General features: G+C 40.1%; 2 protein-coding genes across 2 annotated transcripts in view; both read right to left on the reverse strand.

Annotated features, from left to right (window-relative positions):
* Positions 1-1652: 1652 nt before the first annotated feature.
* Positions 1653-13445, reverse strand: nup54 (nucleoporin 54). The gene is made up of 13 exons (XM_079523634.1): positions 13368-13445; positions 11367-11447; positions 9382-9468; positions 8080-8238; positions 7299-7519; positions 6703-6890; positions 6387-6583; positions 6115-6169; positions 5102-5195; positions 4775-4882; positions 4074-4193; positions 3286-3396; positions 1653-2443 (listed from the first exon to the last, which is right to left on the reverse strand). Exons 1-13 carry the CDS (start codon positions 13408-13410, stop codon positions 2327-2329), a joined length of 1581 nt encoding a protein of 526 aa, XP_079379760.1. The 5' UTR covers positions 13411-13445; the 3' UTR covers positions 1653-2326.
* Positions 13446-13651: 206 nt separating this feature from the next.
* LOC306940083 (lysosome membrane protein 2-like) overlaps positions 13652-25435 on the reverse strand; it is a 34607-nt gene continuing 22823 nt past the window's right edge. Inside the window, exons 7-12 of the mRNA XM_079525049.1 lie at positions 23212-23390; positions 20351-20469; positions 19631-19704; positions 19464-19515; positions 18131-18283; positions 13652-16856 (exon numbers count right to left, since the gene is read on the reverse strand). Coding sequence (XP_079381175.1) covers positions 16746-16856; positions 18131-18283; positions 19464-19515; positions 19631-19704; positions 20351-20469; positions 23212-23390 — 688 coding nt within the window. The 3' untranslated portion in view covers positions 13652-16745. The remainder of the gene's footprint in view (positions 16857-18130; positions 18284-19463; positions 19516-19630; positions 19705-20350; positions 20470-23211; positions 23391-25435) is intronic.

The following is a 25435-nucleotide window of genomic DNA, read 5'->3' on the forward strand; positions in this document are numbered from 1 at the left end:
ACTGAAGGCTAAAATACAAAGGAACGCTTCAACAATTCTGAGAGATGGTGTAGCCTACTGGTCTGATGATCAGGCTCTCAACATAGATGTTCCATGTTCAAGTCCCAGATCTCCTGGTCTCCAGTTCAATTCTGGAGAACTTTGAAATATATATATTCATAGTAAAGGGCATGACTCCGTTGAGCCAAGTATAAATTCAACATTGCACAAAGAAGTTAATATCACTTTTCTCTCTGCACAATTAGCCACACAACGTCCAAGTCTTATAAATATCTTATAAACCCATGGGGGTTGGGCACTTTGTGTGCAGAACACGAAAATAAAATAATCAATCAAAAATCAATCAATCAATCAATCAATCAATCAATCATAGCAAAAAGAGTTGAAAGTGAACAGCGTGATGAAAAGGAATCTTTGAAATGTTTCATAGATTTAGAAATATAGTGCTTTCAAATTTGAGACATTTATAATGGGGCTCAATGGCAGCTATATGGGACGTCAAAAAATCACTTTCAACTAGAAGCTCCATTCACACTTTTTATAATTCAGCTTACTGTTAGCACACATGCTGGAACTTTTTACTTTGAAATGTTTTGTAGTTTCCGAGTTATTTAACTTAAACGCCCAATGCATTCTTAATGGCAATAGCACAAACTTTGGCATGCTACTAGTCCTACATACTTACACCTAGAAACCCCATTCAAACCTATTTAGGTTTGAATGGGAAATTTACCATAGTGCTGCCAGCGCCCCATTATACATTTCTCAAATTTGAAAGCACCATATTTCTAAAACTATGAAACATTTCAAATTTTCAGGCAAACATGTCCACCGTAAGATGAACCTAAATAGGTTTGAATGGGGTTTCTAGGTGTAAGTATGTAGGACTAGTATAGCATGCCAAAGTTTGTGCTATTACCATTGACAATGCATTGGGCATTAAATAACTAAAAAACATTTCAAAGTAAAAAGTTCCAGCATGTGTGTCCACATTAGCTGTCAGATCTTTCAGCCTGGTTTCCCTATTTTGGGCATGTCATTATAGCCATAATAACCAACATCCTTCTGTGGCTTTCTGTTTATTTGATGTTGATTAGCAAGATATATGCAGTGATCGATGGATCATTGTACTACACCAGGGGTTTTCAAACTTTTTCATATTTATTCAGCATTTGAGCCACGGACCACCATTTGATGAGATTTAGCCTTGCAGACACAAAACTAAAGAATATTTTGTTGTTTGGATAGTAATTCGTCCACAATCCCATGCTGTATTGATGAGGGAACATAGGAGAGATAAGGCAACTGTTGATCAAAAGGACATTTGACATGCTCTAATTCATGTACATTTTTGTAGCCTAATGCAGTTTAACAATAATTTAACTCTCGAGTGTAAAGAGCTAATAAGGGTCCATTTTGTTACCAACTCTCCATCATTTAGCTGGGGAACACCTGGAACCCCACCCACTGTTGGTCCCCGGACCACTGGTTGAAAACCACTGTACTACTGTCAAAGTGGTACAGTATGACCACAAAACCATCTTGGATTGTTCATCTAAGATGATGTGAAATTTAAGAATAGGTGGTGTATTGCCTGTACTGTATGTATAACTCTTGTATGTATAAAGAATGACAGTGAGTTTAGAAACAGATTCACTTTAATATTTTATTATAAAACAATGCTGGTCTTGTCACATCATGTTTACACACAAACTGTTTATATCCATAGTTCAATTTTCATATATAGTTCTGCTATCCCAGAATGTATAGCTAAACCAATGATCAAATTCTTAAAGATAGGCGCATACAGAAAGTGGAAAATTTGTTACATAAAAAAGTCAAAAACAAAATCTGCTTAACAGACATTTCCTAACGCAAACTATAGACAAATGTATGTCGATTTAGATTTTATTAATCCAATGGATTCTAAAATCAATGTATTGTTTTCATAAATGCTGTCATGAGTACAGCTCCCATAAAGGAGCAATTCACACATTTTCAACCTTATCTTCATATCCTCGCTCATTCTAAGATGGCACCATTTCTGTGTGCTTGCTCTGTGTCTCAGAACTGGGCTCTGGACAGTTTAGAAAGCCTTTTCCAATGAGATGGAGTGAATGTATGTTGACGTACGGAGGTGTGGCCTGAAGTGGATTAGTTCAGCCCCATTCATACTTCGTCGTACGACCCGTGTCGAAAATAGCCGATCTACAAGCTCACAGCACGTCACATCAGAGGCATCGTGACGCGTTGTGAGCTTGTGTAGATGTGATACTTTAAGCTATGGACACAGTACGATGGATTCTAAATGTAGACATTGGGGTGTTCAGTGTCTTATGTGCCCGCTGTCATTTAGCCCATGTTCAATGAGCTTTATGTCCTCCAGGTCGTCTTTGATGACATTGATCAGGTGACTTAGACCCTCCTGCTGCTGTTTTAGGTGCTGTGGGGAAGGACAACGTAGTTATTATTTAGTCACAAGCTCCTTAATACTTTTCATTGTTTCAATATTTATAAAACCGCAGACACACTTTACCACTTGAACGTTTATCTTTAAAACATTTAAAAAATAGACGATTTACATGCTCACAATGCATCGTGATGCGTTGTCAGCTTGTGAATCGGGACAGTTTGATACTTTTGCCTGACACTGCGGTATGACAAAGTACGGTATGTATTTACAAAATCATTTGAATAGCCTAAGATCCTTACATACCGGGGACGTTTTCTTTCCATGTGGCTAATTCGCCCCAAAATATTGTTTTCTTTTTCTTTCAAACTGTTCTTTGTGTCACATGAGTACAGTAAATGTACACAGAACATGAATATTACTTTGTAATGTTTATTCAGAACAAGGTTTATTTTTGAGTGGTGTAAACCACTCCTACAACTGGCTTTTGTGTGCATAAAAAAATGACCATGGTTGCTATGTTCAAAATAATTTCTGACGTAATTAAATCACACCCGGGTGAACTGGATGACCGTAGCAACCGTGGTCATTTTCTCTGCACAGAAAAAGCCAGTTGTGAAATCACATCCGGGTGTGATTTCATTACGTCAGATCAGAGCTGATCAGGCTACATAATACCTTACCTTATTTCATTACGTCAGACATTACGTCAGACCACAGCTGATCATGCTATATAAAACCTTACACCACTCAGTTCACACGGGTGTGATTTTTTAAAGGGTAAATGCCCTAAGCCTTATAAAATTAAAGGCTTTCAAGACAGACACACACAAACACCCTAAGTCACATTTAAGAGACAAGGCACATTCTCTTACTTGTTTGATTTCTCTGAGAAGGTCTGCATCCACACTGTAACGCTCCTCTGATCTCACTGCCCCAAAATGGTTCTGCATTCGGATTTGGGACATCAGCTCGTTCAACCGGCCCTGGCGAAGAAACAAACATTTGACAAACATTTAGGTCAGCAATGCTATGAAATACAAACCAAAAACGACCCTGACTCTTATCCAGAGTAATTTCGATTGATTCCACTGCTCCCTCCCCGTTTTTTTTTTACTGTCGAGGTGTCCTTCAGAAAGACACTGAACCCCCTAACTGCTCCTGATGAGCAGGCTGTCGAGGTGTCCTTCAGAAAGACACTGAACCCCCTAACTGCTCCTGATGAGCAGGCTGTCGAGGTGTCCTTCAGAAAGACACTGAACCCCCTAACTGCTCCTGATGAGCAGGCTGTCGAGGTGTCCTTCAGAAAGACACTGAACCCCCTAACTGCTCCTGATGAGCAGGCTGTCGAGGTGTCCTTCAGAAAGACACTGAACCCCCTAACTGCTCCTGATGAGCAGGCTGTCGAGGTGTCCTTCAGAAAGACACTGAACCCCCTAACTGCTCCTGATGAGCAGGCTGTCGAGGTGTCCTTCAGAAAGACACTGGACCCCCTAACTGCTCCTGATGAGCAGGCTGTCGAGGTGTCCTTCAGAAAGACACTGAACCCCCTAACTGCTCCTGATGAGCAGGCTGGTATCTTACATGCTTTCTTCTGCTGACTGTGTGTAAAGCGCTTTGGATAACGGCGCTACAGTATATATTAAATTAACCATTTATTTACCTTAAATTGTGTTGGAGCATTGAGCTCTGATTGAATGGTGTCCAACTGCACCCTGAGGTGCTCCTCGTCCACCTGGATGGCATAGCCGCTTTTTCTCTGGATCTCCTGCTTGATCAGCACCTAGCAGGAACACAGAGCATGTAGCATGACGAGAACTAAACCATTTAGGACGCATTAGTGTCACCTTATAGCTTTTTCAGTTATTTTAAACTTCATACCGTTGAACAATAGCTGATCTACAAGCTCGTAGCGCGGCACTCAGAGCTTGTACATCTGCTATTTTTGATAAATTGTGAAATTGTGCCGCAAGTCTTTGAATATATATTCTTTCACAGCGAATGTTTTTTAACATATCTTTGCATCTGGGGTGTCCCTGGAACAACATATTTTCAGATGGGGGTCGGCGGCCGAATACATAATGTATAATTCTGGCGGTCCATTACATGAAATAGTTTGAGAACATTTCAGGAAACTGTCATGATTTAGAAGACATTTCGTAGAATATAGTCTCAGGTCTTAGTGGGTGAATGTGCTTGACATAAGCCTGACATAATGTTGTGTGCCACTGCTCTTAAAAAAAAGAGCAGATCTATAACCCTCACAACTCTATGTGACTTGTGAGTTTGTATCTCTGCGTGCCTCGGGCTGTATTGATTGCAGTCTGTGTCATCGTCTATATGGAATGAAACTGGGGGATTTACTTGTAGAACCCTGTGAGAAAGGTCCATTAGCTTTCTCTTGTACTGAGCGATCTTGGCTACTGTGGTAGCCTGGTTCTTTTGCAGCTCACTGATGTCATTTGAAATAATCTGTGAGGGAGGGAGGGAGAGAGAGTGTGAATGGGACAGGACATAAGAGGGAGAGAGAAAAAAGGCACAAGATGCTGGTAAGACAAAGATGGGAGGCTTATGCTGGTAAGACAAAAAAACTTCGGGACTCAATGGCTGCATAATTACAGATACCGATGTAATCAAAAAAGTAAAATATTTGCAGATAATCCGATATATCAGGCTCTAATTAGCACTCACATCCGTTCTGGTCTGGTGCTGTTTAGTCATCTGTTCCTGGATCTTCAGTCTGCGCAGCAGCTCTTTAAAACCCACCATGGGCACTGGGATGAGTCTGGAGAGGACAACACACCATGTCATTAACTCATTTAGGCCTGACCTAAAAAGAAATAGCAGACCTACAAGCTCGTAGCGCGCCACTCGGTGGCGCGCTATGAGCTTGTAGATCTGCTATTTTTCAATAGCTAAAGTATAACATGTTTAAAACACCAAAAGGGGTTCCCGCCCAAAATGGGTTAAAGTGTGCCTGAAACCCTTAAATATACCTTATATATGGGCAGCGTGCACACCTTGTGGTGGCGCAAGCTGCCACTAGGGGGTGCAGGACACACCGGTATAATAATTACAAAACATAAATAACCTTAAATACATTAACGTATTTCAAAATAGATGTTATACTATGTTTTGTTTGTTCTAATGCTCAATCAATAAATGTACCCAAAATGCACTTCCTACCAGCGTAGCATAGGTCATTAATGCTAATATGCAGAGCAGGGAAACTGTCCAGCAGTGGTACTGTATATCAGTACCACAGTAAGTTATCAGTCAAGAAAGAGGAGAGGAAACTGCTGCTATGATTGATAGTCTATGTGTGGTTAATTGTTGGCTCGCTAATGGAAGCATGAACGTTTTTACTTTATTATTCCCACTCTTGAATGTGAGAGCTCAATTAGGCATATTTCATATTTTGTTACATTACATGTTCTTATTTGATTAAAGTTGAGGTGTCAGCCAGGCATTGGGGGTGCGTCAACTCGGTTGGAATGTAGAATGCCTAAAAACCTTGGCATTGCCTTAAGGCTTAACCTATTAGGACCCGAGACCGATTCTACAAATGCCTTCTAAATCAGTAGTTCTCAACCGTTTTCGTGCCAAAGACCCCCAATATGATATTTGTCTGCAGACTTCCCATCTGAAAATGTTTGGTGCTTTCCCGGGTTTAATGGGTTGTTAAGCAATCACTCCTAACTTACTTCTCAGCGTCAGGGTTGTCGACCTTGGCCTGTTCCCAAATGATAGGGTCTACACCTGGGAAGGAGAGACAAACCGACGAGTTATTCTAATGCTCATAATTACATCAGCATGCAACTGCACCGTATAAGGCGTGCGCAAAACAGGATGACAAACAAACAAACACACAAATGTTTGTATTTCTATACTTGTGAAGACATCGTTTTAGGGAGACCATTTTAATTATGAATGACACAGGCGCACACGCGCACACACCCCTTGCATGCAAGCTTACCTGCAGGGGCATTTTGAATGAGCTGTTTGAGCTGTGCTGGGGAGAGCTCAGTGCGTGTGACACTCATAAGCACTCCGAGCTGTGAGAGTTGGGCCTTGATGTTGGCCTGCTCCACGTAGCTGAAGAGGGTGGACGCGGGGATTCGCTTCGACGTACCGTTGGGGGACCGTTCCACCACATAAATTATCACCTCTGTCCTGAGCACCAGGAAATGGAAAGACGATGAATAATAGTTGTACCGTCGTCTGTATAGGCATAGCATGCGATATGTTAACCTGTTGTGTGTTGTGTAACTTATGTTAACATAGACGCTTACTGGTCATCAGGCAGTGCTTTCACACCCTCTACATTGACGGTGAGGGACTGGATGCTTCCCAAAATCTTATGGAGAGACTCAACCAGCTGCTGCTGCAACGATCGCACATCAGCCTCCTTCTTATTCAGGGCCAAAGCCACCAGACCTTCCTCATCCTTGCTGCCAAGGATGCAGCTATAACCCACAGCCTGGGAGACACGAGGCACAGTGGGATGGGATTAAACCACAGAAAGAAGCATTAACACAAACATATTGGAACACAGTAGTCAAGAAATATCGTCCCTGTTGGGCAGAAACAATACCTACTGTAACTACTGAACTGTGTTCCAATGTAGTTACTGATGGGATCCAATGTAGTTATAAAACCTAGACTTTCAAACTGGTATTCCTACTTTGGACATGTCACACAACCTATCTTTTTCAAATACAGTACAGTATGTCCATTTTCCAAAAATAGCACATCTACAAGCTCACACTGCGTCGTATACAATTGGCCAATCGGCCAAGGATGTACAAGGTTTCTGCCCATCAGCCACGACATGATACTTTGTCAAAGATCATACAAGCACAAATATCGACAAGTCTTCTCTCATGACCTTGAATCTGCAGAAGGGATTCTCCAGCGTTAAGTCGACAGGCGGGGCGTTGTTGCTGTAGTAGCCCTTCCCAGTGCCCCAGTACGCCTGCAGTTGGTTCCACTTGGCCAGGATGGCGTCTCGCTCATCACCCAGCAACGTAGGAGCTGACAAAGCCGTGACTTGCTGGTACAACAAGCTGGGCTGGGCCTGCGGCTGAGGCTGCTGGCCGAACAAGCCTCCTATATTGGTTGTGTAGGAAATGAGAAATGAGGAAAAACAGGTGAGAGCTTTGTTGGACGCTCCATTTTGTTGGACACTCCATTTTGGACAGCCCTCGCTTTTATATTATTAATTTCAGCCTCAGTGATTTGGAAATTGGAGTAATTCATATCCAAGTTTCAAAGGAGTCTGAAGATATTTTTGATTATTATTTAAAACAGTGGTTTTCAATCGAATTGATCGACGTTTGCCTGTTTTCTTATCCAACAATACCGAAATATTCTACGCTTTGGGTCTTAGAGGCTAAATGTCATCAAATGGTGGTCAAATGTCGAATAAATAATGGTCCTTGACATTAAATGGTTGAAAACTGATTTAAAAAAATGACTAGTGTGTTCGTCAACAGAAATTTAAATGGTGGACATCCAAATATTTGTGTGCAGGATCCGAAAAAATGACTGAGAAAGGAAAGAGGAGATCCGCACACCGTTTTAAAAGCTCCCAAAATAATTTATTAATAACGGGGCAGAAAAAGCAATACAACGTTTCGGCCTAACCGGCCTTTGTCAGGGAAACTCACCTTGCTGCTGCTGAGTTGGCTGCACATTGAAACCTCCAAACCCACCCAGGGTAGTTCCTAGTCCAGTTCCAAATCCTGTGGCCCCGGTTGCAGTTCCGGTACCGAGACCGGAGGTAAACCCACCAAAGCCTTTGTTCTGGGTGTTACCAAACAGACCACCTAAAAGAGAGGACAAGCCATTTTAAATCTATTGAATGAATCAGTATGCTAATGCTTCACAGTTCACAGACTTTGCAGCTGATACTAAATGATTAAGAGCGACATCTAGTGGCGGTATTAAACCATTTCAAAACAGATTGTGCAGTAGGAGAAATGAGCCTATGTTGTGTCAAACTGTTTTAACAGTCCTACAAATATAGTATATACCGATTGGTGTCCATATTGTCATTGTAAGCAGATTTATTCTTTTGTACAGCTCACAATTAGGCACTCAACTCAATACGATTTGAATCACGATATTAGGTTCACAATGCGATTTTTAAACAATTAATTTCCAGACAATTGACAGAAAAATCTTTATTATTATTTATTTTACACAAATCCAGTATTGTCTTCTTTTTCTTTTACAATACTGTTTGTTTTCAATACTGTAGAAAGTGACTTCATTTCATTTCTCTTCCACAAATCTCAAATCCGTATTTTTCAACATATGTATCACGATACATGTTTTGTTTTTATTAAATCGATTTAAATTGCCACCAGATTATATCACTATATTGATATACGATATATCATTACATGCCTACTCACACACATTGCGTTGTAAATCACAAGTTTAATCACAACATGCCATGATACACGGTATCAATTCATAACAATGCGATATTTGCTGTTAATATGACACATCTTGACTCGAACAATTCAATTCAACGTTTCGAGCCGGGAAACGTTACCAGTACCACCAGTGGTGTTTTGGACAATCTGCTCCTCCAACAACAATAGATACATCAATGGTCCATGTGTGACCAGTTAAGTACTGTAGTCTGTGGGCATAGGCTACTGTCAGAAGCAGCTGTCCTGAAGCAGTCCAAAAGAGAATGGGATGGATAAAGGTCCTGGATTCATGAATTCAATTACAGAGGTGACGTGATTTGCGACTAGCTGTTGCGTGCGTGTGCACGTGTGTGCGGCTGCGTGCTCACTTGCTACAAGGGACAGTCACAAATTGACATGTCGGAACCAGTAGACTCCCTAGATTATCAACCTATCATATTGAGTTTTTGATCCAGCACCCAGCCCAGCAGGACAAGATGTGCGTGTCTTTTGTCACATTGTGACACCTTTTTCAACTCTGCTGCTAACCTGTCGTGTTGGCGGGAGCAGCAAAGCTGAACGTGGACCCCGGAGCAGCAGCAGCTGTAGTAGTGGTCCCAAAGCCCCCAAAAGCACCTACAAAACCCAACGCACAATGAGACAGTGGAACCAAAAGGGCAGTAAGGGCTTAACAATGGCTAGATGAGGATACATAATTCATAACCTGCGTAGTGCTAAATACTTCAGAACTAGATATAAAAATAAAATAAAAATATATATACATATATATATATTTTAAATATTAACCGGAACACCATTCTACTTCCGTTTCTTACAATGGAGATGACAACACAGGGAGCTTGCCCAAGACCTCAGATAAAAAATGAAATTAAATGAATTTTATGAAGACATTAAATGTGATTTAACATTGTCACATCATGCAATCTAAACTTTTTTTTAAATATATATACACAATACAAAATAAAGATGTGAAAGCCACCATAACACACAGGTGTGTGGACGGGGGATGGATAAAAAGGTCACTTCTAGACAGACTGTGCTGGTTAATTAGTCAATTAAAAAGGTCATCTACCTGTGCTAGCCAGGCTATTACCAAAATTGAAAACAGTGCCAGTAGTGGTGGCTGTACCAAAGCACCCCACATTAAAGTTGACTGCTCCTGGGTTGGCATTTAAGCCAAACCCGCCAAAACTAAACCCACCAGCCGTAGTGTTCCCAGCTCCCAGCCCCCCAAATCCTGCAGCCAATGGAGGCAGGCAGCGAAAAGGAGAAAAAAAGTGATAGGGAGGCGTTAGACATTAAGAGGTATTTCATACATTCTAGCAGAGGTTTAATGTGAACCCATTTAGACCTGGAAAGCGTCTTTGCCATTTTAGATTTGAGCTTTATGTTAAGCAACATACCGGTAGGTTTTTAGGATTTAGAAGGCATTCTGTTGCCGTCGGGCAGAAACCTTATCTCCATATTCTAACTTTTAGATTTTTCGTCAACTCCCTACTTGATCACAATACGACGTCACACTAAAGTACCTAAAGTAGCAGATTTACTACTTTTGAATTTGAATCCTGAAAAGTAAAAGTTGTTTTGGACATATGAGATTTCCCACCCAACAGACGATTTGAAGAATCATCCTCAGGTCTAAATGGGTTAAAGGGATATTTCACTTTCAAAACAATTTGGGGTCATTTTAGCATCTAACTCTGGCTATTTGTGAACACCCCAGTTGCTTGATTCAGAATTTAGATATTTGCTATTGATTTTTATCAGACATGCCCCCTTCCTATTTATAAACCCATTGTAACTTCAAACTCTACTTTAACCATGTTAGACTAATTTAAAACACCAGTCCTTGGTTCGGTGACTGATATTGGCCTTTCTGATACATGAAGGGGCCATGTTTATTACTTTTACTTTTTATTAAATGTTTTTATTTATTTTTTGTTTAAATAAAAAGTAATTGAAATAACACGGCCCCTCTCACGTATTAGGACAAGAGGAATCGATCATGGTTAAAATGGATGGCTTTGTATAGGAAAAAAAGTTCACAACGCGATGCATTGTGAGCTTTGTAGACCTGCTATATTCAGCAAAAAATCTCCTATTTTCGTCTAATGTTCGCCTACTATGACATGGTCAGAATAGGGCTGCTAGGGTTCAAATGGTTGCTTGCTGCTAGGAATTACAAATAACTAGGCTACATACATTTTGACAGCCGTTTTATGTTCATAATTATTAGGGCTATGCTCAATTCATTGATGCAGCAATAACCGTCATCATATTCCTTGCCAATAATCGTATCGATACAGAGGCTACTATATCGTTACGGCAATCGGTGGTCTAGGACTCTGCAAAAGTAAATTTAGCAGGACACGGTCGTTATTCAATATCAGCACGTATCACGATACATATCGATCATGATACATATCGTATCATGACCTCTGTATCGTGATACGCATCATTCATGAGGTTGTAGACGATAACCAGCTCTAGTTCATATCGTGTTTAAGTCTTACCAGTGGTGGTGGAGCCGAACCCAAACCCTGTGGCTGCTGCAGTTGTGGCGGCAGGTGCCCCAAAGCCAGGGGCTGTAAGAGCTGTGAGATAGAAGAAATAGATTGCAAATATAACAATACAACCAGATTGTAAAAAATAACCTAAAAAAACCTAAATAAACCCTAACCCAAGTTGACACCAAGGATCATTTACAGGCAAGTGGCTGGTTGATTGGAATTTTCTGCATTAGTGAAAAAATGAAAGCAGGTGGAAGAAGTCATTTGAATTTCCAAGTGGAAATATACCAAATACCAGCATCATATTCATCCTTAATTGAGGCATCAGTAAGTTGTGTATTATTGCTCCTGGTCTGGAAGACAGACACGTCTGCACCCAATTTATGCTAAATAAAAGCATAAAATCGAAAAGAAAATAGCCGATCTACAAGCTCACAACGCGTTGTGGGTGCACCGTGTTGCGAGCTTGTAGTTTCGGGCTTTAGCTCTTGACTTCCATTATGGTTATATGATGCATCATGTGAGATGATGTGACAGACCCTGGCCATTTGTCATGTCCTGATTCAAAACAGAGCAGAGGACATGTCTGACAGCGTCGACAACAGAAATGGGTGAGTTACTTGGGGATCTGTTGGAGAATGGAGATCCGTTTTGAAAATGTAGCTGATGGATGAACTTTACTACCAAATCCTGAAGAAGCGGTGGTGGTGGCAGCACTGCCAAAGCCAAATGTTGCGGAGGCTGTGGTTTTAGCACCAAATGAACCAAATGAAAATCCAGACGTTACAATAAATTACAATAAAAGATGAGAATGCATTGTGTGTGTGAGATGTCGTGACATGGCTTAAGCAAATGGTGTGTAAATGAAGAATAGGATAATTGTCTGGAAATGTTATTAGAAAACTGACCGATTTTCAACTGCTGGTGGTACTAAATGTATTAACCCCCCCTCCTTTTTTTAGGTTTATATCGTTGATTAGTTTGATTCATCTACGTGGACATACTTAAAAATAAATATGTGACGAGCTACCCAGATGTATGGAATATCTAGAACATTTTTGCTCAATGTCCGGTGAGTCGGTCACTCCAGTCCAGCCACCACCAGCGGTCCAAATGGACCATATTGGTTCTGTAACTCTGAGGCCCCTTTTCCCCCAGGGTTGAACCGGTTCAGTTCTACCCACAAATGGTTCCATTTCTACACTCTTAAATAATCACCTGCACAGTCTTGACAGAAAGTTAGTAGCTCATAACATGTCTATGGTGGATTTTTAGAAAACAAACACTTTGCAGATAGAAAAATAGGATAATTCACACTTTTCGTACAGTTGCAATGTTGGTGAGTTTAACGTTGTTTAATATAAATCAGATAGGACTTTTTTATCTAGTGTTGAAAATTGCGGCTACTGGTTGCCATTGGCTGGATGCAGAAATCCTGAAATCCTGTTTGTAACCATTTGTATTACACTCACTTCACTGTAACATCACACTGGAGTAGCCGCAATTTGCATTTTATATTGGGTTGAATCTAAAGTTGCAATACCCTCCATTGAAAAAAAGATATAGGCTATGTGAGGATATACAAGTCAGACAGATCTCTAATATATAGAGTACTGTAGATAACAATTAAGCACCATCATGAAACGACAGCAGTCAGGGTCGGAGATCTAACAAAAACGTTTATTTCTATTTTTAGCGGTTATTATTTATTTGTGTAATGTTTTTGTCTTCTATTATTTGTTTACATTCATCTCCTCCAATAAAAGTTAAAACAATTTAACGGCTCGCGGGACACACGTCAAAATCTATTAGATGGGTCTAGCGTCAAGGAAGCGACGACAGCGCAGTTACAACACGTCGTTCCACACACACCTCGCTAAACACAGTCATCCATGTTTGCTGCTGGGGTACCAGACCTACAGTACTGTTCATTGTGTATTAATACCTCAATCGTGTCTTTTATTAACTGTAATCTTAATTAAACATGTATAAACATCCACAAACCTGCAGCAGGATTAACCGCACCACCGCCAAATGTGAACGCCATGTTGTTTGTACTGGTCCCACTGTTTGAGTCCGGTTAAAACATGGTGAGCAATAACAGTTCCGGTGTAGTTTCGTCCTCTTTGCCCCTTGCTTTAATAATAAATAATTATTCATAATATATGATAGCCTATATATTTGAGTATTATATATAATATAAGTAAGTAAGTATCCAAAAGTACAAATTGTGAATAATTTGTCATAACAACAATAATGGCCAGGCCCAAAGAAGAATGACAGATTCATCCAAGTGATATCTTTTATTTCATTGTACGTCACATACACTCTGTATTATAGTCTGCATTACAGAGTTAAAACAGGAAATATATGAATACTGTGGGTGCATTTTGCATAATATAACATTCTAAGAGAAAGAAAAAATATGTATTTCTGCAAGAGAATCTTTCAAGGAGCTTCACATGCAATGAAAATAATGGCACATAATACTATTTACAAACAGCCCATGTTTACAAACAGCATGTTGTGGTTTGGTTTCATAGTAGCAGTAGTAGTAATTACAATTACTCTACCATGTTTCTTCCACTATATAAACTATGTATAATAGGCCTACAGTTGTTGGGAAAAACCTAATTAATACTGAGTACTACAGTGCAACTCATGTTTATTCATCAGTACAATCTTTTAAAATGCCAAATTCTAATATGACTCTGGCATAATATGCAACAAAAAGTCAGGACTGTCCTCAATAAAATTGAATGTATTTCATGACCTATTTTCTGAGTGTTTCCACACCCTTTATTTAATTAGCCTACTTTATTAAAGAAATTCACTGTGACATAACTTTGCACATTTTCACAGTTTAAATTAAGAAATAAAGAAAACATAATTGCAGGCTGTTGCAGTATATGCATAACAGTCTGGTAGCTGAATGGAATAAATCTTCTATGAAATTAGGAATAATGTGGAGAACCCTCTTAACCTACAACTAAAAAGACAAATATATCCATATCTATATCTAGGTATTTTCCAATGTCACATGTTACAAATGGCTGCTGAATCATTATGATTTTGAGCCCTCCAAAACATATACACAAACAAAGGAGGTCATGACATTCATCCGCAGCACTGATAGTCTTAGGACACTATCAAATGTTTCAAAAAGAAAAAGAAAAAAACATGCCAAACTTCAATGTCAATTTACAACATAATCGTACATCATCTAGGAAACGTAAAGCAGGTATAAGTGAAATGGCTTCAGACAAGCTCTCAAACGCAGTCTCATAGTTCTATGATGGATGCTGCATCAGTAGCTATACAAATGTCAATAGTTGACCCATATGACATAGATAGACCTTTGTCCACACAGTTGCACCACATGTTGAATTAGAGATCTAATATACGATACAACCTTGTGTTGTTACATAGATACATACATACAGTACATACTGTATGAACACAAACGGCGTCAGTACAGTAGTTTTTACAATTGCTTTGCAGATTAGCTAATTAACAGATATTATTTATTGAAGAATATCTTGAACTGTTACATATTTTGTGCTCTAACTACAGGACAACGACACTTGAAACGGATACACTCAGTATTGTATTGTTTAAAAAACATTCACAGAATGATAAAACTCAGGCTTATCATCACACTGAAGAATATCTGTTGTGTTAACCTGCATGTATTTACTTATAGAATTATTAACTTTGTTTTGAAAATAGGGGATTTGTTGCATCCTCACCAAACATTTGGAGGAATGTAGTATCTCTTATACTATTTTACAAAAATATGCCACTCACTAAACTTTTCAAGTCCAGCAAAACATACACAGCAATACCCATACACTACATATCATACAAAAGGTGTTGCATTTCGTGTGGGGTAGGTATAAGAGTGTTTAAATGTGTAGAAAAAGCTTAAATTGTAGCCTGTGAAAAAAATAGATCACAATACTGAATTGATTGAAGCACTAAGTTAAGGCAACATGACCTAATTCTTGCACATAGCCGAACGAGTTTGAATCCGACCGGAGGCTCTTTGCTTCGTATCCATACTCATCTCTCTCTTTCCTTATTCCCGTCTCTTCTCACTGTAACTTTATGAATAAAGCATGAAAATACCAGACGAAAGAAACACTAAGTTGTTGTGGTCCTATCATGAATGCTCAGGTCATACTATAGTGACGAGTTGGGGCCAGATCACTTGATACGATGGTACGTCTTGTTACCTGACTAGAAATTACATTCTCACTCCCAATTCGTAATACAGTAGGTTGACTTGAGCCTCCATGCTAGGCGAGCGAGGTGAACTACAGTGGCCATTGACTACTGGTGGTCCATTGCGTGACCTGGCTTGCACTTGTGAACATTATTGTACATAATGTTATGTACATTAATATGTACAATAATCATAATAACAATAACAAAAAACACTATAGATTTCCCAGCACAGGCCCCTGAGAGTGGAATTTGAATTCTAAAATTCAGTTTACACACATTGCCCTAGCTGGTCCTTGTTTAGCCCTATTGTCACACAAATGTGGCCCCACCCACCCAAAAAATAAAAGCCAATCACAATAAAATAGTATACTCCAGATAATGATTCTGGAGTAATTTTGTGAAAACATTTAGTAAAACCTTTTTTTTTGTTGTTCATGCATTTAAGGATTGATATATGATTGTTATTGGATATTTTGGTTCTGAGAAAGCAAATCCAAGCGAAACAGAAGCATCTTCTTCTAAGTATTATGGAAAAACTAGCCACTGAACGTACAAACAGCATAGATTTGATTTATTTGACCCCTGGATCATATATTTGTTTATTATCATCTATTCTACAGTATTCATTAATTTAGTTTTTTCATTCTGGGTCTTTGGACATTTGCACGACATTTTGATCTTGTGTGTGTACACGTACACATGCACGTATTGTTTAAATAAAAGAAAGGGAAAAAACAACAAAAAACAGCAAGTCAGAAGGACAGGCAAGGCAATACACCTTCCATCGTTCCTAAGGTGTAACAGTCTGTTTGAGTTAAGTCCACTATAACTGACAACCCCTGCCTGTTTACAGCTATTATAAAGTCCAGCTGTGCAATTCATGATAGCCTAAACAAAAACTAGGACTCATCATTGCCAAACTAATTATCTTCCTCTTCTAGACATTCAACACTAGACACTTAGGCTGTGATATGTACAGCTGTACGTACATCACATATGATCTTACATTAATTCACTCCAAAAACATGTTTGCGTCCCTTCATAATGGATTCTTAACAGGGATCACAGTGATGTATTTAATTACAAATAGGACTTTTTTCTCATTGAACTGAATGTGCCACTGCATAACTCCACTCCGATCCCCACAGCTCTTCTTCAGGACTCTTTATCAGCAGTCGGTGTCATGCTGATATAGTTTGATTTGTGTGTTTCATCCATCTCCTTATCATTGACTGGGGTGTATGTTGTGTCCTTCTCAGCAGTTTTCTATGGTATAAAATCGAGATTGTTAGCAGGCAAATTCTTCCTTAAGCTTTATCTTTATTATAAATTATCTCCATGTACAAGCGAGGATCATTAGTGGTTTGGTGCACAAATTATAGTATACAATAGTACCTCATAATGCAGTAAGGAAAAGTAGATTGATGGAAATAAGACTTGAACCCTTTCAGCAGATCTACAATGTAACAAAGCCTAAACAGCACACTAATAATATAACACAATAATTCCCATTGTATTCTAAAAAGTAGCTTTCGTAAATCCCTTCCTGGATTTCCTTCTTGAAGCAAAATATACTTTGGTAGAGGCTTGGTTTGGGTTGCTATGATTGCCATATCGACAAGGTATCTTCAATAGTTGCTCCTGTTGATTAAAAATACATAACCTAAAATAGACTCTTAATTGACTTACATTGCACAGTGAAACAAAGTCTTTTAGCACATAAATGATTGCAAACAAAGCAGATTCTGCCAATAGAGAGTATGCACATGTATCACTTTTCCACCAGGACACTCCCCCCTCATCTAGACTGAGTGGCAAAGCATGTCTATGGTGGATTTTTATGAAATAAAAACATCAGCTAGAAAGAGGATAATAGGCTGCAATGTTGGTGAGTTTAACGTTGTTTAATAAAACCATAGGCTGTTTGTTTGGATGTATGGGCTGTCAATGCCAGAAAGTAGTTTTTTGCCACTCAGTAGGCATTCTCGCATTTCTTCTGTGTACACACGCATAGCATATATAACATTACAAAACCTGACACAGCTTTCTTTTGTATACCAACTTTGTATCAGTGGATCCGAAGTTGATATACAGCCCAGATGTTCTCCCTAATTCGATTAGTAAACTGCATTGGCAAGAAAATAAAGTAAGTATGTCAGGTTTTGTAATGTTACATACAATATTGGCAGAATCTGCTTTGTTTGCGTTCATTTGTGTGCTAAAAGAGCAATATGGGAACCCATCGGCAAAAAAGGAAACCTTTTTTTTCCTTTGAAGATACAGAGTGTCAAGTCTTGACTTGAGAGACTACTAAGGGTGACTCTGAGACCTGCTTCACAGTGCAATATAAGTCAGTGAGTTGAGTTACATCAACTACACAGCACAAACATTTACCAAAGCGCCTATTAATATTTTGGCGTAGAGCGGTGTCGTGTGCCGGAAATAGACAAACTGTAGATCATTCGTTTATGTCGCGTGATACCGTTGTATGAGGGCGTCTATTTCACGCATCACAGCTGGAATGTCGTTACTTGTCGTACCTTCTGTTTGTGCTCGCGGACCAGTAGGATGATGAAGACGATGAGCATGATGCCACCGAGAGCCACAATGAGGAGGGGGAAGTTGGACACCAGTTTCTCGATCAGCAACAGCTTCTGCAGTCTCGCCACAGACGCATCATCAATAACCACGCTCTGTAGATCATGATGACAGACACATCATCAACATGTACACTCTACAGATGCACGATATAATCTGTAGTGTAATCGGAATCGGCCATAAAAATACCATATCGGTATCGGATTATCAAAATAATCCAGATTATTTTCACCGATATTGATGACGCAACAATAAAGTGACCATCAATGGCGAATTCTACATTTAATCTGTGTACTAATCTCATTCAGGAAAAAGAGCATATTTATTGATTGATTGAATACTTTATTAACACTTTGGGCCAAGCCCCTATAGGGCCTATGTTTGTTTCCATTGTGGTCCTCTGTATAATATCGGAATCGGCAGATATGTCCCTGCAAATAATCTGAGATCAGTTATCGTTAATTTCATAAGTGTGCACCTCTAGTACACTCTACCAATGACTAACATAGTAGTAACTACTGTAGTAAGTACTCTCTAATAGACCATTGGTTCTCAACCTTTTTTGTGAGACTGTGGATCGGCTATTTTCAAAATGTTTGCCTCTTTCTTAAATAATATTTATCTTCTAGGCCTGGGACCAATGACCCACCTATATGCAGAGCATCTGGATAGCATTGGCTGGCTCCGGGTAGAAGACAGGGTCAAACAATTGAAATTGGGTCTGACATTCAAAATAGAACATGCAGCCACAAAACTAGAGGTAGCGTAAACAATGATCTGGTGCCACCCACTTACAAAACAAATGTGGGTAAATTCACCTTCCGGTGTGGAATGCCCTGCCCCTTCCCTTAAAACAAGCAAATCACTGGCCTCCTTTTAAACAGGCCTAAAATGTCACCTGTCAGCAGGTCAGAGGGAGAGGAGGTGACCAATTGCTGTTTTAGATTCTTGTTCATGACTACATTGCATTTTTCTTTTGTCTAATAAAATATTGAATCAATCAATCAATCAATTTGACAATTTGGCCAATGTTTGACATTTTGTTTAATTACTTTTAATGCAGTAATAGTCTTAGGGGTGTTAAAAAGGTATTAAATGTCCTTAAATTGTCACTTTAGAAATGTGAAGATGGGTATCTTCACATTGTATGTACTAATACTGATTGTACTGGTTTGTTAACTGTTGAGTGAGAAAACAATGTTGCACATTAGGCTAATCATCTGGAGATCTCCCGAAATCTGACTCCCCCTAAATTCCTATCTCCCCCCATCTCACCTCATTGAGGAACAAAACTGGAAAGATTGTTGAATTGAGCTTTCTTGTACTACTGTAAACAACAAGATGAAGGAGATATCAGTGAAATATTGTAAACTGCAGAATCACAGAGGTTATATATTTTATATACAGTAGGCCAATTTGCATGCAGAATTGCAGATACTTACATGAATCCCGGGATTTTTTCCATCAGGATATTGACCTGGGCCCTCTTGTTTGCACGAACAGGAATTCCAGTAGTCTATGATGAACAAACAAAATACACCTTGAACTACAAAAAGTGTTCCTCGGAGCACAGGTCAGGTGGGTCAGGTATATTAGGTATATATTCATTTCAAGTGGCATTTCTTCCTCCACGCTGCATTCATTATTTGAAGCATTTTGTTCAAAATGAAGCACTCCTGCAAACTTTGGAAGCCAATGAGCCAATTGGGATGGAATATGAAAAATCTGAAAGACCCGTTTCGTTGAATGACTATAGAGACACTGAGTACCGATTTGTGATCTTTGCAAAAATGTAGGAGTAATACGAAAAATGTCAGGCTCATGGGAGCAGCTTACGGAGAGCGCTTTGACACCGGGCGACAGTGCGGGATTTGACTGGGAACATTGTTTCTCTGGTGGTCCAGCCTGGGACCTGCCCGCGGACTAGTTGTTAGAGGTGGTTTCGACAACTTTGGATGCCCAGAAACTTGATGAAATTAATTCCTGGGAGCTGATATACAGTGTGCAAAGATGTATGTATGTAAGAGGTTTCTCTTGTCTTTAGTTATGCAATTGATGGGCATGTACAGTACAGTGTGAAAGAATGATCTGAGTCAGTGTACCACGTCACAGATACAAATTACAGTGTTCAGTGTCAGTTACATTGCTGTGTTGTTTCTTACCGGGTTAAGATCTAGGAAGGTTTGGTGATGCTCTTTTTGAGGAGACAGTCCTTCGACGGCATCAACATATTTAGAATCTGCTAAGTAGAAATGAGGGAAGGACGCTACTACAGGAGCACCTTGAGGGAAGAACAGATGAGAGGAGAGGGGAACTATAAGTGCCTACATTTACAAAGCATCATGCAGCTCTATCTCACTGTAAGATTGAGTCAGTAAAACACAATATCAACAAGAAAAAGTGTTCCTCGGAGCACAGGTCGGGTAGGTTATTGTGGCCTCCTGGTGGCGCTATAATAGGCCAACGTGGAAAGGGTGCCATTTCTTCCTTGGCCTTTCACGCCAATGCCAGATGCGGCATTCATGATTTGAGGCATTTTTGTTAAAAAAATGTTTTGCAAGAATCAGCCTCCTGGTGGCGCTATAACAGGCCAATGTGAATAGGGTGGCATTTCTTCCTCTGCCTAGCGGGAATGTGCGGGCAAAGAACACACTGTACTTATGATTTGAGTCATTTTGTAAGCCAATTGTAAACTTTGTAAGCCAATCTTAGCTAATCAGAATGGAATATGACAAATCAAAAAGACTTGTTTCGTTTAATGACCATAGAGATATTGTGTACCGATTTGTGTGATGTTTGGACGAAATCTGAATGAGTAATCAAAATAAAAAAATAAAAAATAAAAAGAAATGTTTTGCAAAAATCGTCCTCCTGGTGGTGCTATAACTGTGAGAAATTTGGGGCAGAGGTTCTGCTTTGGCATCCAGGGAGTGTGTGCACAGTTTCATGCCAAGCCGGCCAATGGTGCCAGAGATTATCTGGTTACAGACAGACCGACACACGGATGGGCGGTCGGAGGGACGGACAGGTTGCCTGGCAGAGACAATAAGACGGAGACTCAATCCCATGGATCATTAGTCAACTAACTCCTCTGAAATCAAGTTGCTGACAAATTGTTGACATTATGTGATCAGTGAAAGTTGACATGTAAATACTGATGCAACGCAGTCACAGGTGCATGTTTATGCGCTTATTTTACCACAACCTTGAATGCGACAAATCATAATCAAGAACTTGCCCGTTTTATAGTTTGACCTATGACATGAAAATCAAAAGAGAACAATAGAGTAGACACAGAGTCCTGCGCAGAAGGATACTCGATTTAATTTGACCTCTTACCCAGGACACATTTCTTGACCATGTTTCCCACCAAAAACACAACACAATAGACAGGGCGTTGACCTTGTCTGGAAACATTTATTGCATGTAGCTGACATCCATGTCCCTCACACAGAGTTCCATCCGAACATTGTCAATAGGAGACATTCCTTTCCTAAGCTATGGGCCATATGGTTTAAGGTTGAGATAAGAGACCCATTCAAAGTTTGAGTTCTATTCGTATATGCAGTGCAACAGGTATCAAGTGGACTTAAAGGCCATCCACATCACGCACTATAATTAATACTATAACTATAATGTTGTTATGGTTGTGGTGTGGGCTCGGCCATCGACTCGACTAAACTATTTATTTATACCTAATAAATAGTGCAGCCCTTAGTCTGCCACGGAATGTTACATCGTGACACGATGTAACATTAGGCTATTGCAGCTACATTTTATATTTTTTTCCCAACAAAACAAAAAGAAAGACATTTATTTAGGTTGTTGAGATGCTTTTAATTCTTTAAAAGTTTTCACCTATATTGACCTGCAAAAATGAGATCGCCATGGTTCAAAGTGGTTAAGTGGGGCAGAGGTGATCTGTGTTTGGCTACTGGAGTCACCTGTGATAACCCAAGGTCACCCTACATGCGCACCCTCACAGAGACGCACAGAGAGAGCCAGACATGCGCGCATGGCACGTGCATGTCCTAGACATTTTCTCACCCTTTACCTACTTGTGAAATTAAGCTTCTGTCTGCTTGTTAAGCTTCTGTCTGTTTGCTAAATCCCAGGTATTTGTCTTTTATATGGAAACACTGGTAAACAAATAACAAACTCATAACAAATAGTGACAGTGGTCAGTGATGTAAAGTAAACTAAGCACATGTACTCAAGTACTGTACTTAAGTACAATTTTGAGCTTGCAGATCTGCTAATTTCAAAAAATATATATTTTCTTTCTTTCTTTCTTTCTTTCTTTTCTACATTAGAAAACTTGTGGAATGGGACCTTCGAATGTGAGTACTTTTTCCACCAGTGACGGTGGTCATGAATCTGAAAGTCACTTGGGCTGTAGACTCAGGCATGGAGTTTATGCTCGGCTCTTGTCCCGAGGCCAGAGGATCAGGTGATAGAGCTTACGGTCCTCTCAGACACGGGCCAGCTATAGTCAGATGGTCACCAGAGGGGCAAGAGAATCCCTTTATTTAGATTTTATTAATAATTTAGACATGGGCAACTGGCGGCCCGCGGGCCACATGCGGCCCCCCACCTTCACTTAATGCGGCCTGCAGGTTAATATCCGAATATTGATATATTGTTTATTTCAGCTGTTGTGGCCCTTTGGAGGGAGTGTGGAACTATAGTGGCCCTCTCCACCTTCAAGTTGCCCACCCCTTATTTAGAGGGTGAAAAATAGTTGTTTTGGTGATCCAATGTGGAGAGAAGGTAGATCTCTTTTTAGATTTGTTTTTACGATAATGCTAATAATACGAATTTTCCAATTACTATGACAAGATGAGTAGATGACACAGTCTGGATGACTTATGTAATAATCACAATAAAGGTTGTTTTATTTATAGGCAGTGAGAAATCAAAAAATATTATGGGAATCAAACAAATACATTCTTGGTTTGAAATGAATTAAAGAATTGGTTTGACTGAAACAAACAAACGAAAAAGTTATAGGTTTGATGTTTACCTTTACGGCAGGGACTGACTTTGAGCAGTCCTGTCCCCAGGCACTCTTTGGGGGTGACACAGAAGCCCTCATTGGCTGGGTTCTCCTCCTTACTGGCGAAAACGGCCCGTGGAGGTGTGAAGCGGTAGGCTGGGATTCCTTTAACGTCCACATCCTTATCATACTCCATGAAGATGGACCTGGAGAGCAGAGCGTAGTGTTGATTTCGTCGACTAATACTATGACAAAAAATGTTCGTCGACAACCTTTTTTCACTGACAAAAAACTAAATGGAAACTAAATAAAAACGTAGCTATGATGACTAAAACTAAGACTAAATATATGTTGACAATTTCGTCAACAAATAAAAACTAGACTACAATGTTAGGAAGGGACTAGTGCACACTAGGTTGAATGCTGAAAATAGCCGATCTACAAGCTCACAACGCGTCGCAGTACAATTCTGCTTGTTGAAGCACATTATGGGCAGAATACTGTATTCATTCAGTAATGGTCTTTGTTGGTGAAATGTTCCTATCACAATTACAGAAACTACTGTCGGTGGTCCTAAATTGCATGTGAATGTTTGAAAATGTTACTTTCTTCCCAGAGAATCAGTTTCTTGTGAGAAGTACGATAGTGTACTATGAATCTGTATTTATGTTCAGTCTAGGGAATCCCTATTGGTTCTAAGAACAAAGGAAGCCTCACAGTTTCAGCCCACAGGCGAGGATGTGGTACTTTGCGACAGCAGCCCACCTATTGTGCAACAGTAATCTATTGACCTCTTCCTAGACCTCCGTGACACAAGGTTTTTTGTTAACATGCTCAATTATTGTTAATCATTAAGGACAAGGATTTTTTTGAGTGGTGCAACCACTCCAAGGAACAGCAATGTCCGTGTTAACCTATGTGTTAACCTATGTTTGTGTGTGACTCATGTGTGACTATGAGTACCAGTAGGGGCAGAAGTGGCGCTGTTGTGCCAGAAACAGAGAGAGAGAGATAGTGCTGCACTGTTGCCTGCTAATGAGAGAGAGAGAGAGAGAGATAGAGGGGGGGGGGGGGGGGGAGTTGCACCACTCAGTTCACACGGGTGTGATTTTTTTTACAAGAAACAGCAGAATTTATTGAGAAACCTATAACTACAACATACATATCAAAGTTTAGAAGAGCAGAGTGTCTATCGTAAAAAAGGCATGTGGCTATTTTAACAATTACACCTGCCTGTGACCATCCAGTTCCATGTGTGTGTCATTCAACAGTCACTGGGTCAAAGTTCCATGACTATACATGGTGGATGAGGGGAAGTCAGCTAATAGATGACTTCAGAGGTTCTCAAACTATGGGTCAGGACCCCCAAGTGGGGTCACGGGAAGGCGGCAGTGGGGTCGCACATTGACACCTGAAAAAAGAAAGCACTCTCCCGGTGTCCCGTGTTTTTTGGGGGAGCACGTGTCCAGGGCTCCGAGGAGTCACATGTCACATGTCACATGTTGATCCTCCTGGCTGTGTCTGACACCCTGGTAATTTACAACCTGCCTTTGAGTCCATGTTTACCATTGTTTCAACTAGGTTATTTGTGCTAATAACACAACATCAAAATCGTTGTTGGCCATACATTTATTTATTTTTCCGATTTAAGGCTATCAATGTATGCTTTATTTATGTTTTATTTGCTATTTTCAAAAAGTTGAAAAGTTTCTCATTTTGCCCCCTGGAAGGACCTCTAAGATTCCATGAGAAGCACTGGATTAATCAATTAATCAACAGCAAGGTGTCATCCCTATTAATAATGTACACCTTTGTTTAATAAAAACACAGTACAGTGCTGTTGAGTTATTTCACTGCTTGCTTACATCACACCAAGCCATGGCCTTTATGGGGAACATGTTAAAGCCATGGTGTGTTTGTGTGTGTGTGTGTGTGTGTGTGTGTGTGTGTGTGTGTGTGTGTGTGTGCGTGCGTGCGTGCGTGCGTGCGTGCGTGCGTGCGTGCGTGCGTGCGTGCGTGCGTGCGTGCGTGCGTGCGTGCAGCATTTCCTATTTGAATCAATGGGGAAAGGGAAGCAAGAAGCTGGGGGTGTGTGCGTGTTCCCCTTTAGCCACAATAGCACAGTCTGACCCTACTGGGCTATAAGTAAGGAGGGTAAAGTGTTTAGGAAACATTGACGGGGAGGGAGGGGGTGTGGAAACACCCTATCTGTGTTAAAGGACAGACACTGGCGCCCGAGGGATTCTTTCCA

Source organism: Electrona antarctica (assembly GCF_951216825.1).
Source record: "Electrona antarctica genome assembly, chromosome: 16".
Lineage (NCBI taxonomy): Eukaryota > Metazoa > Chordata > Actinopteri > Myctophiformes > Myctophidae > Electrona > Electrona antarctica.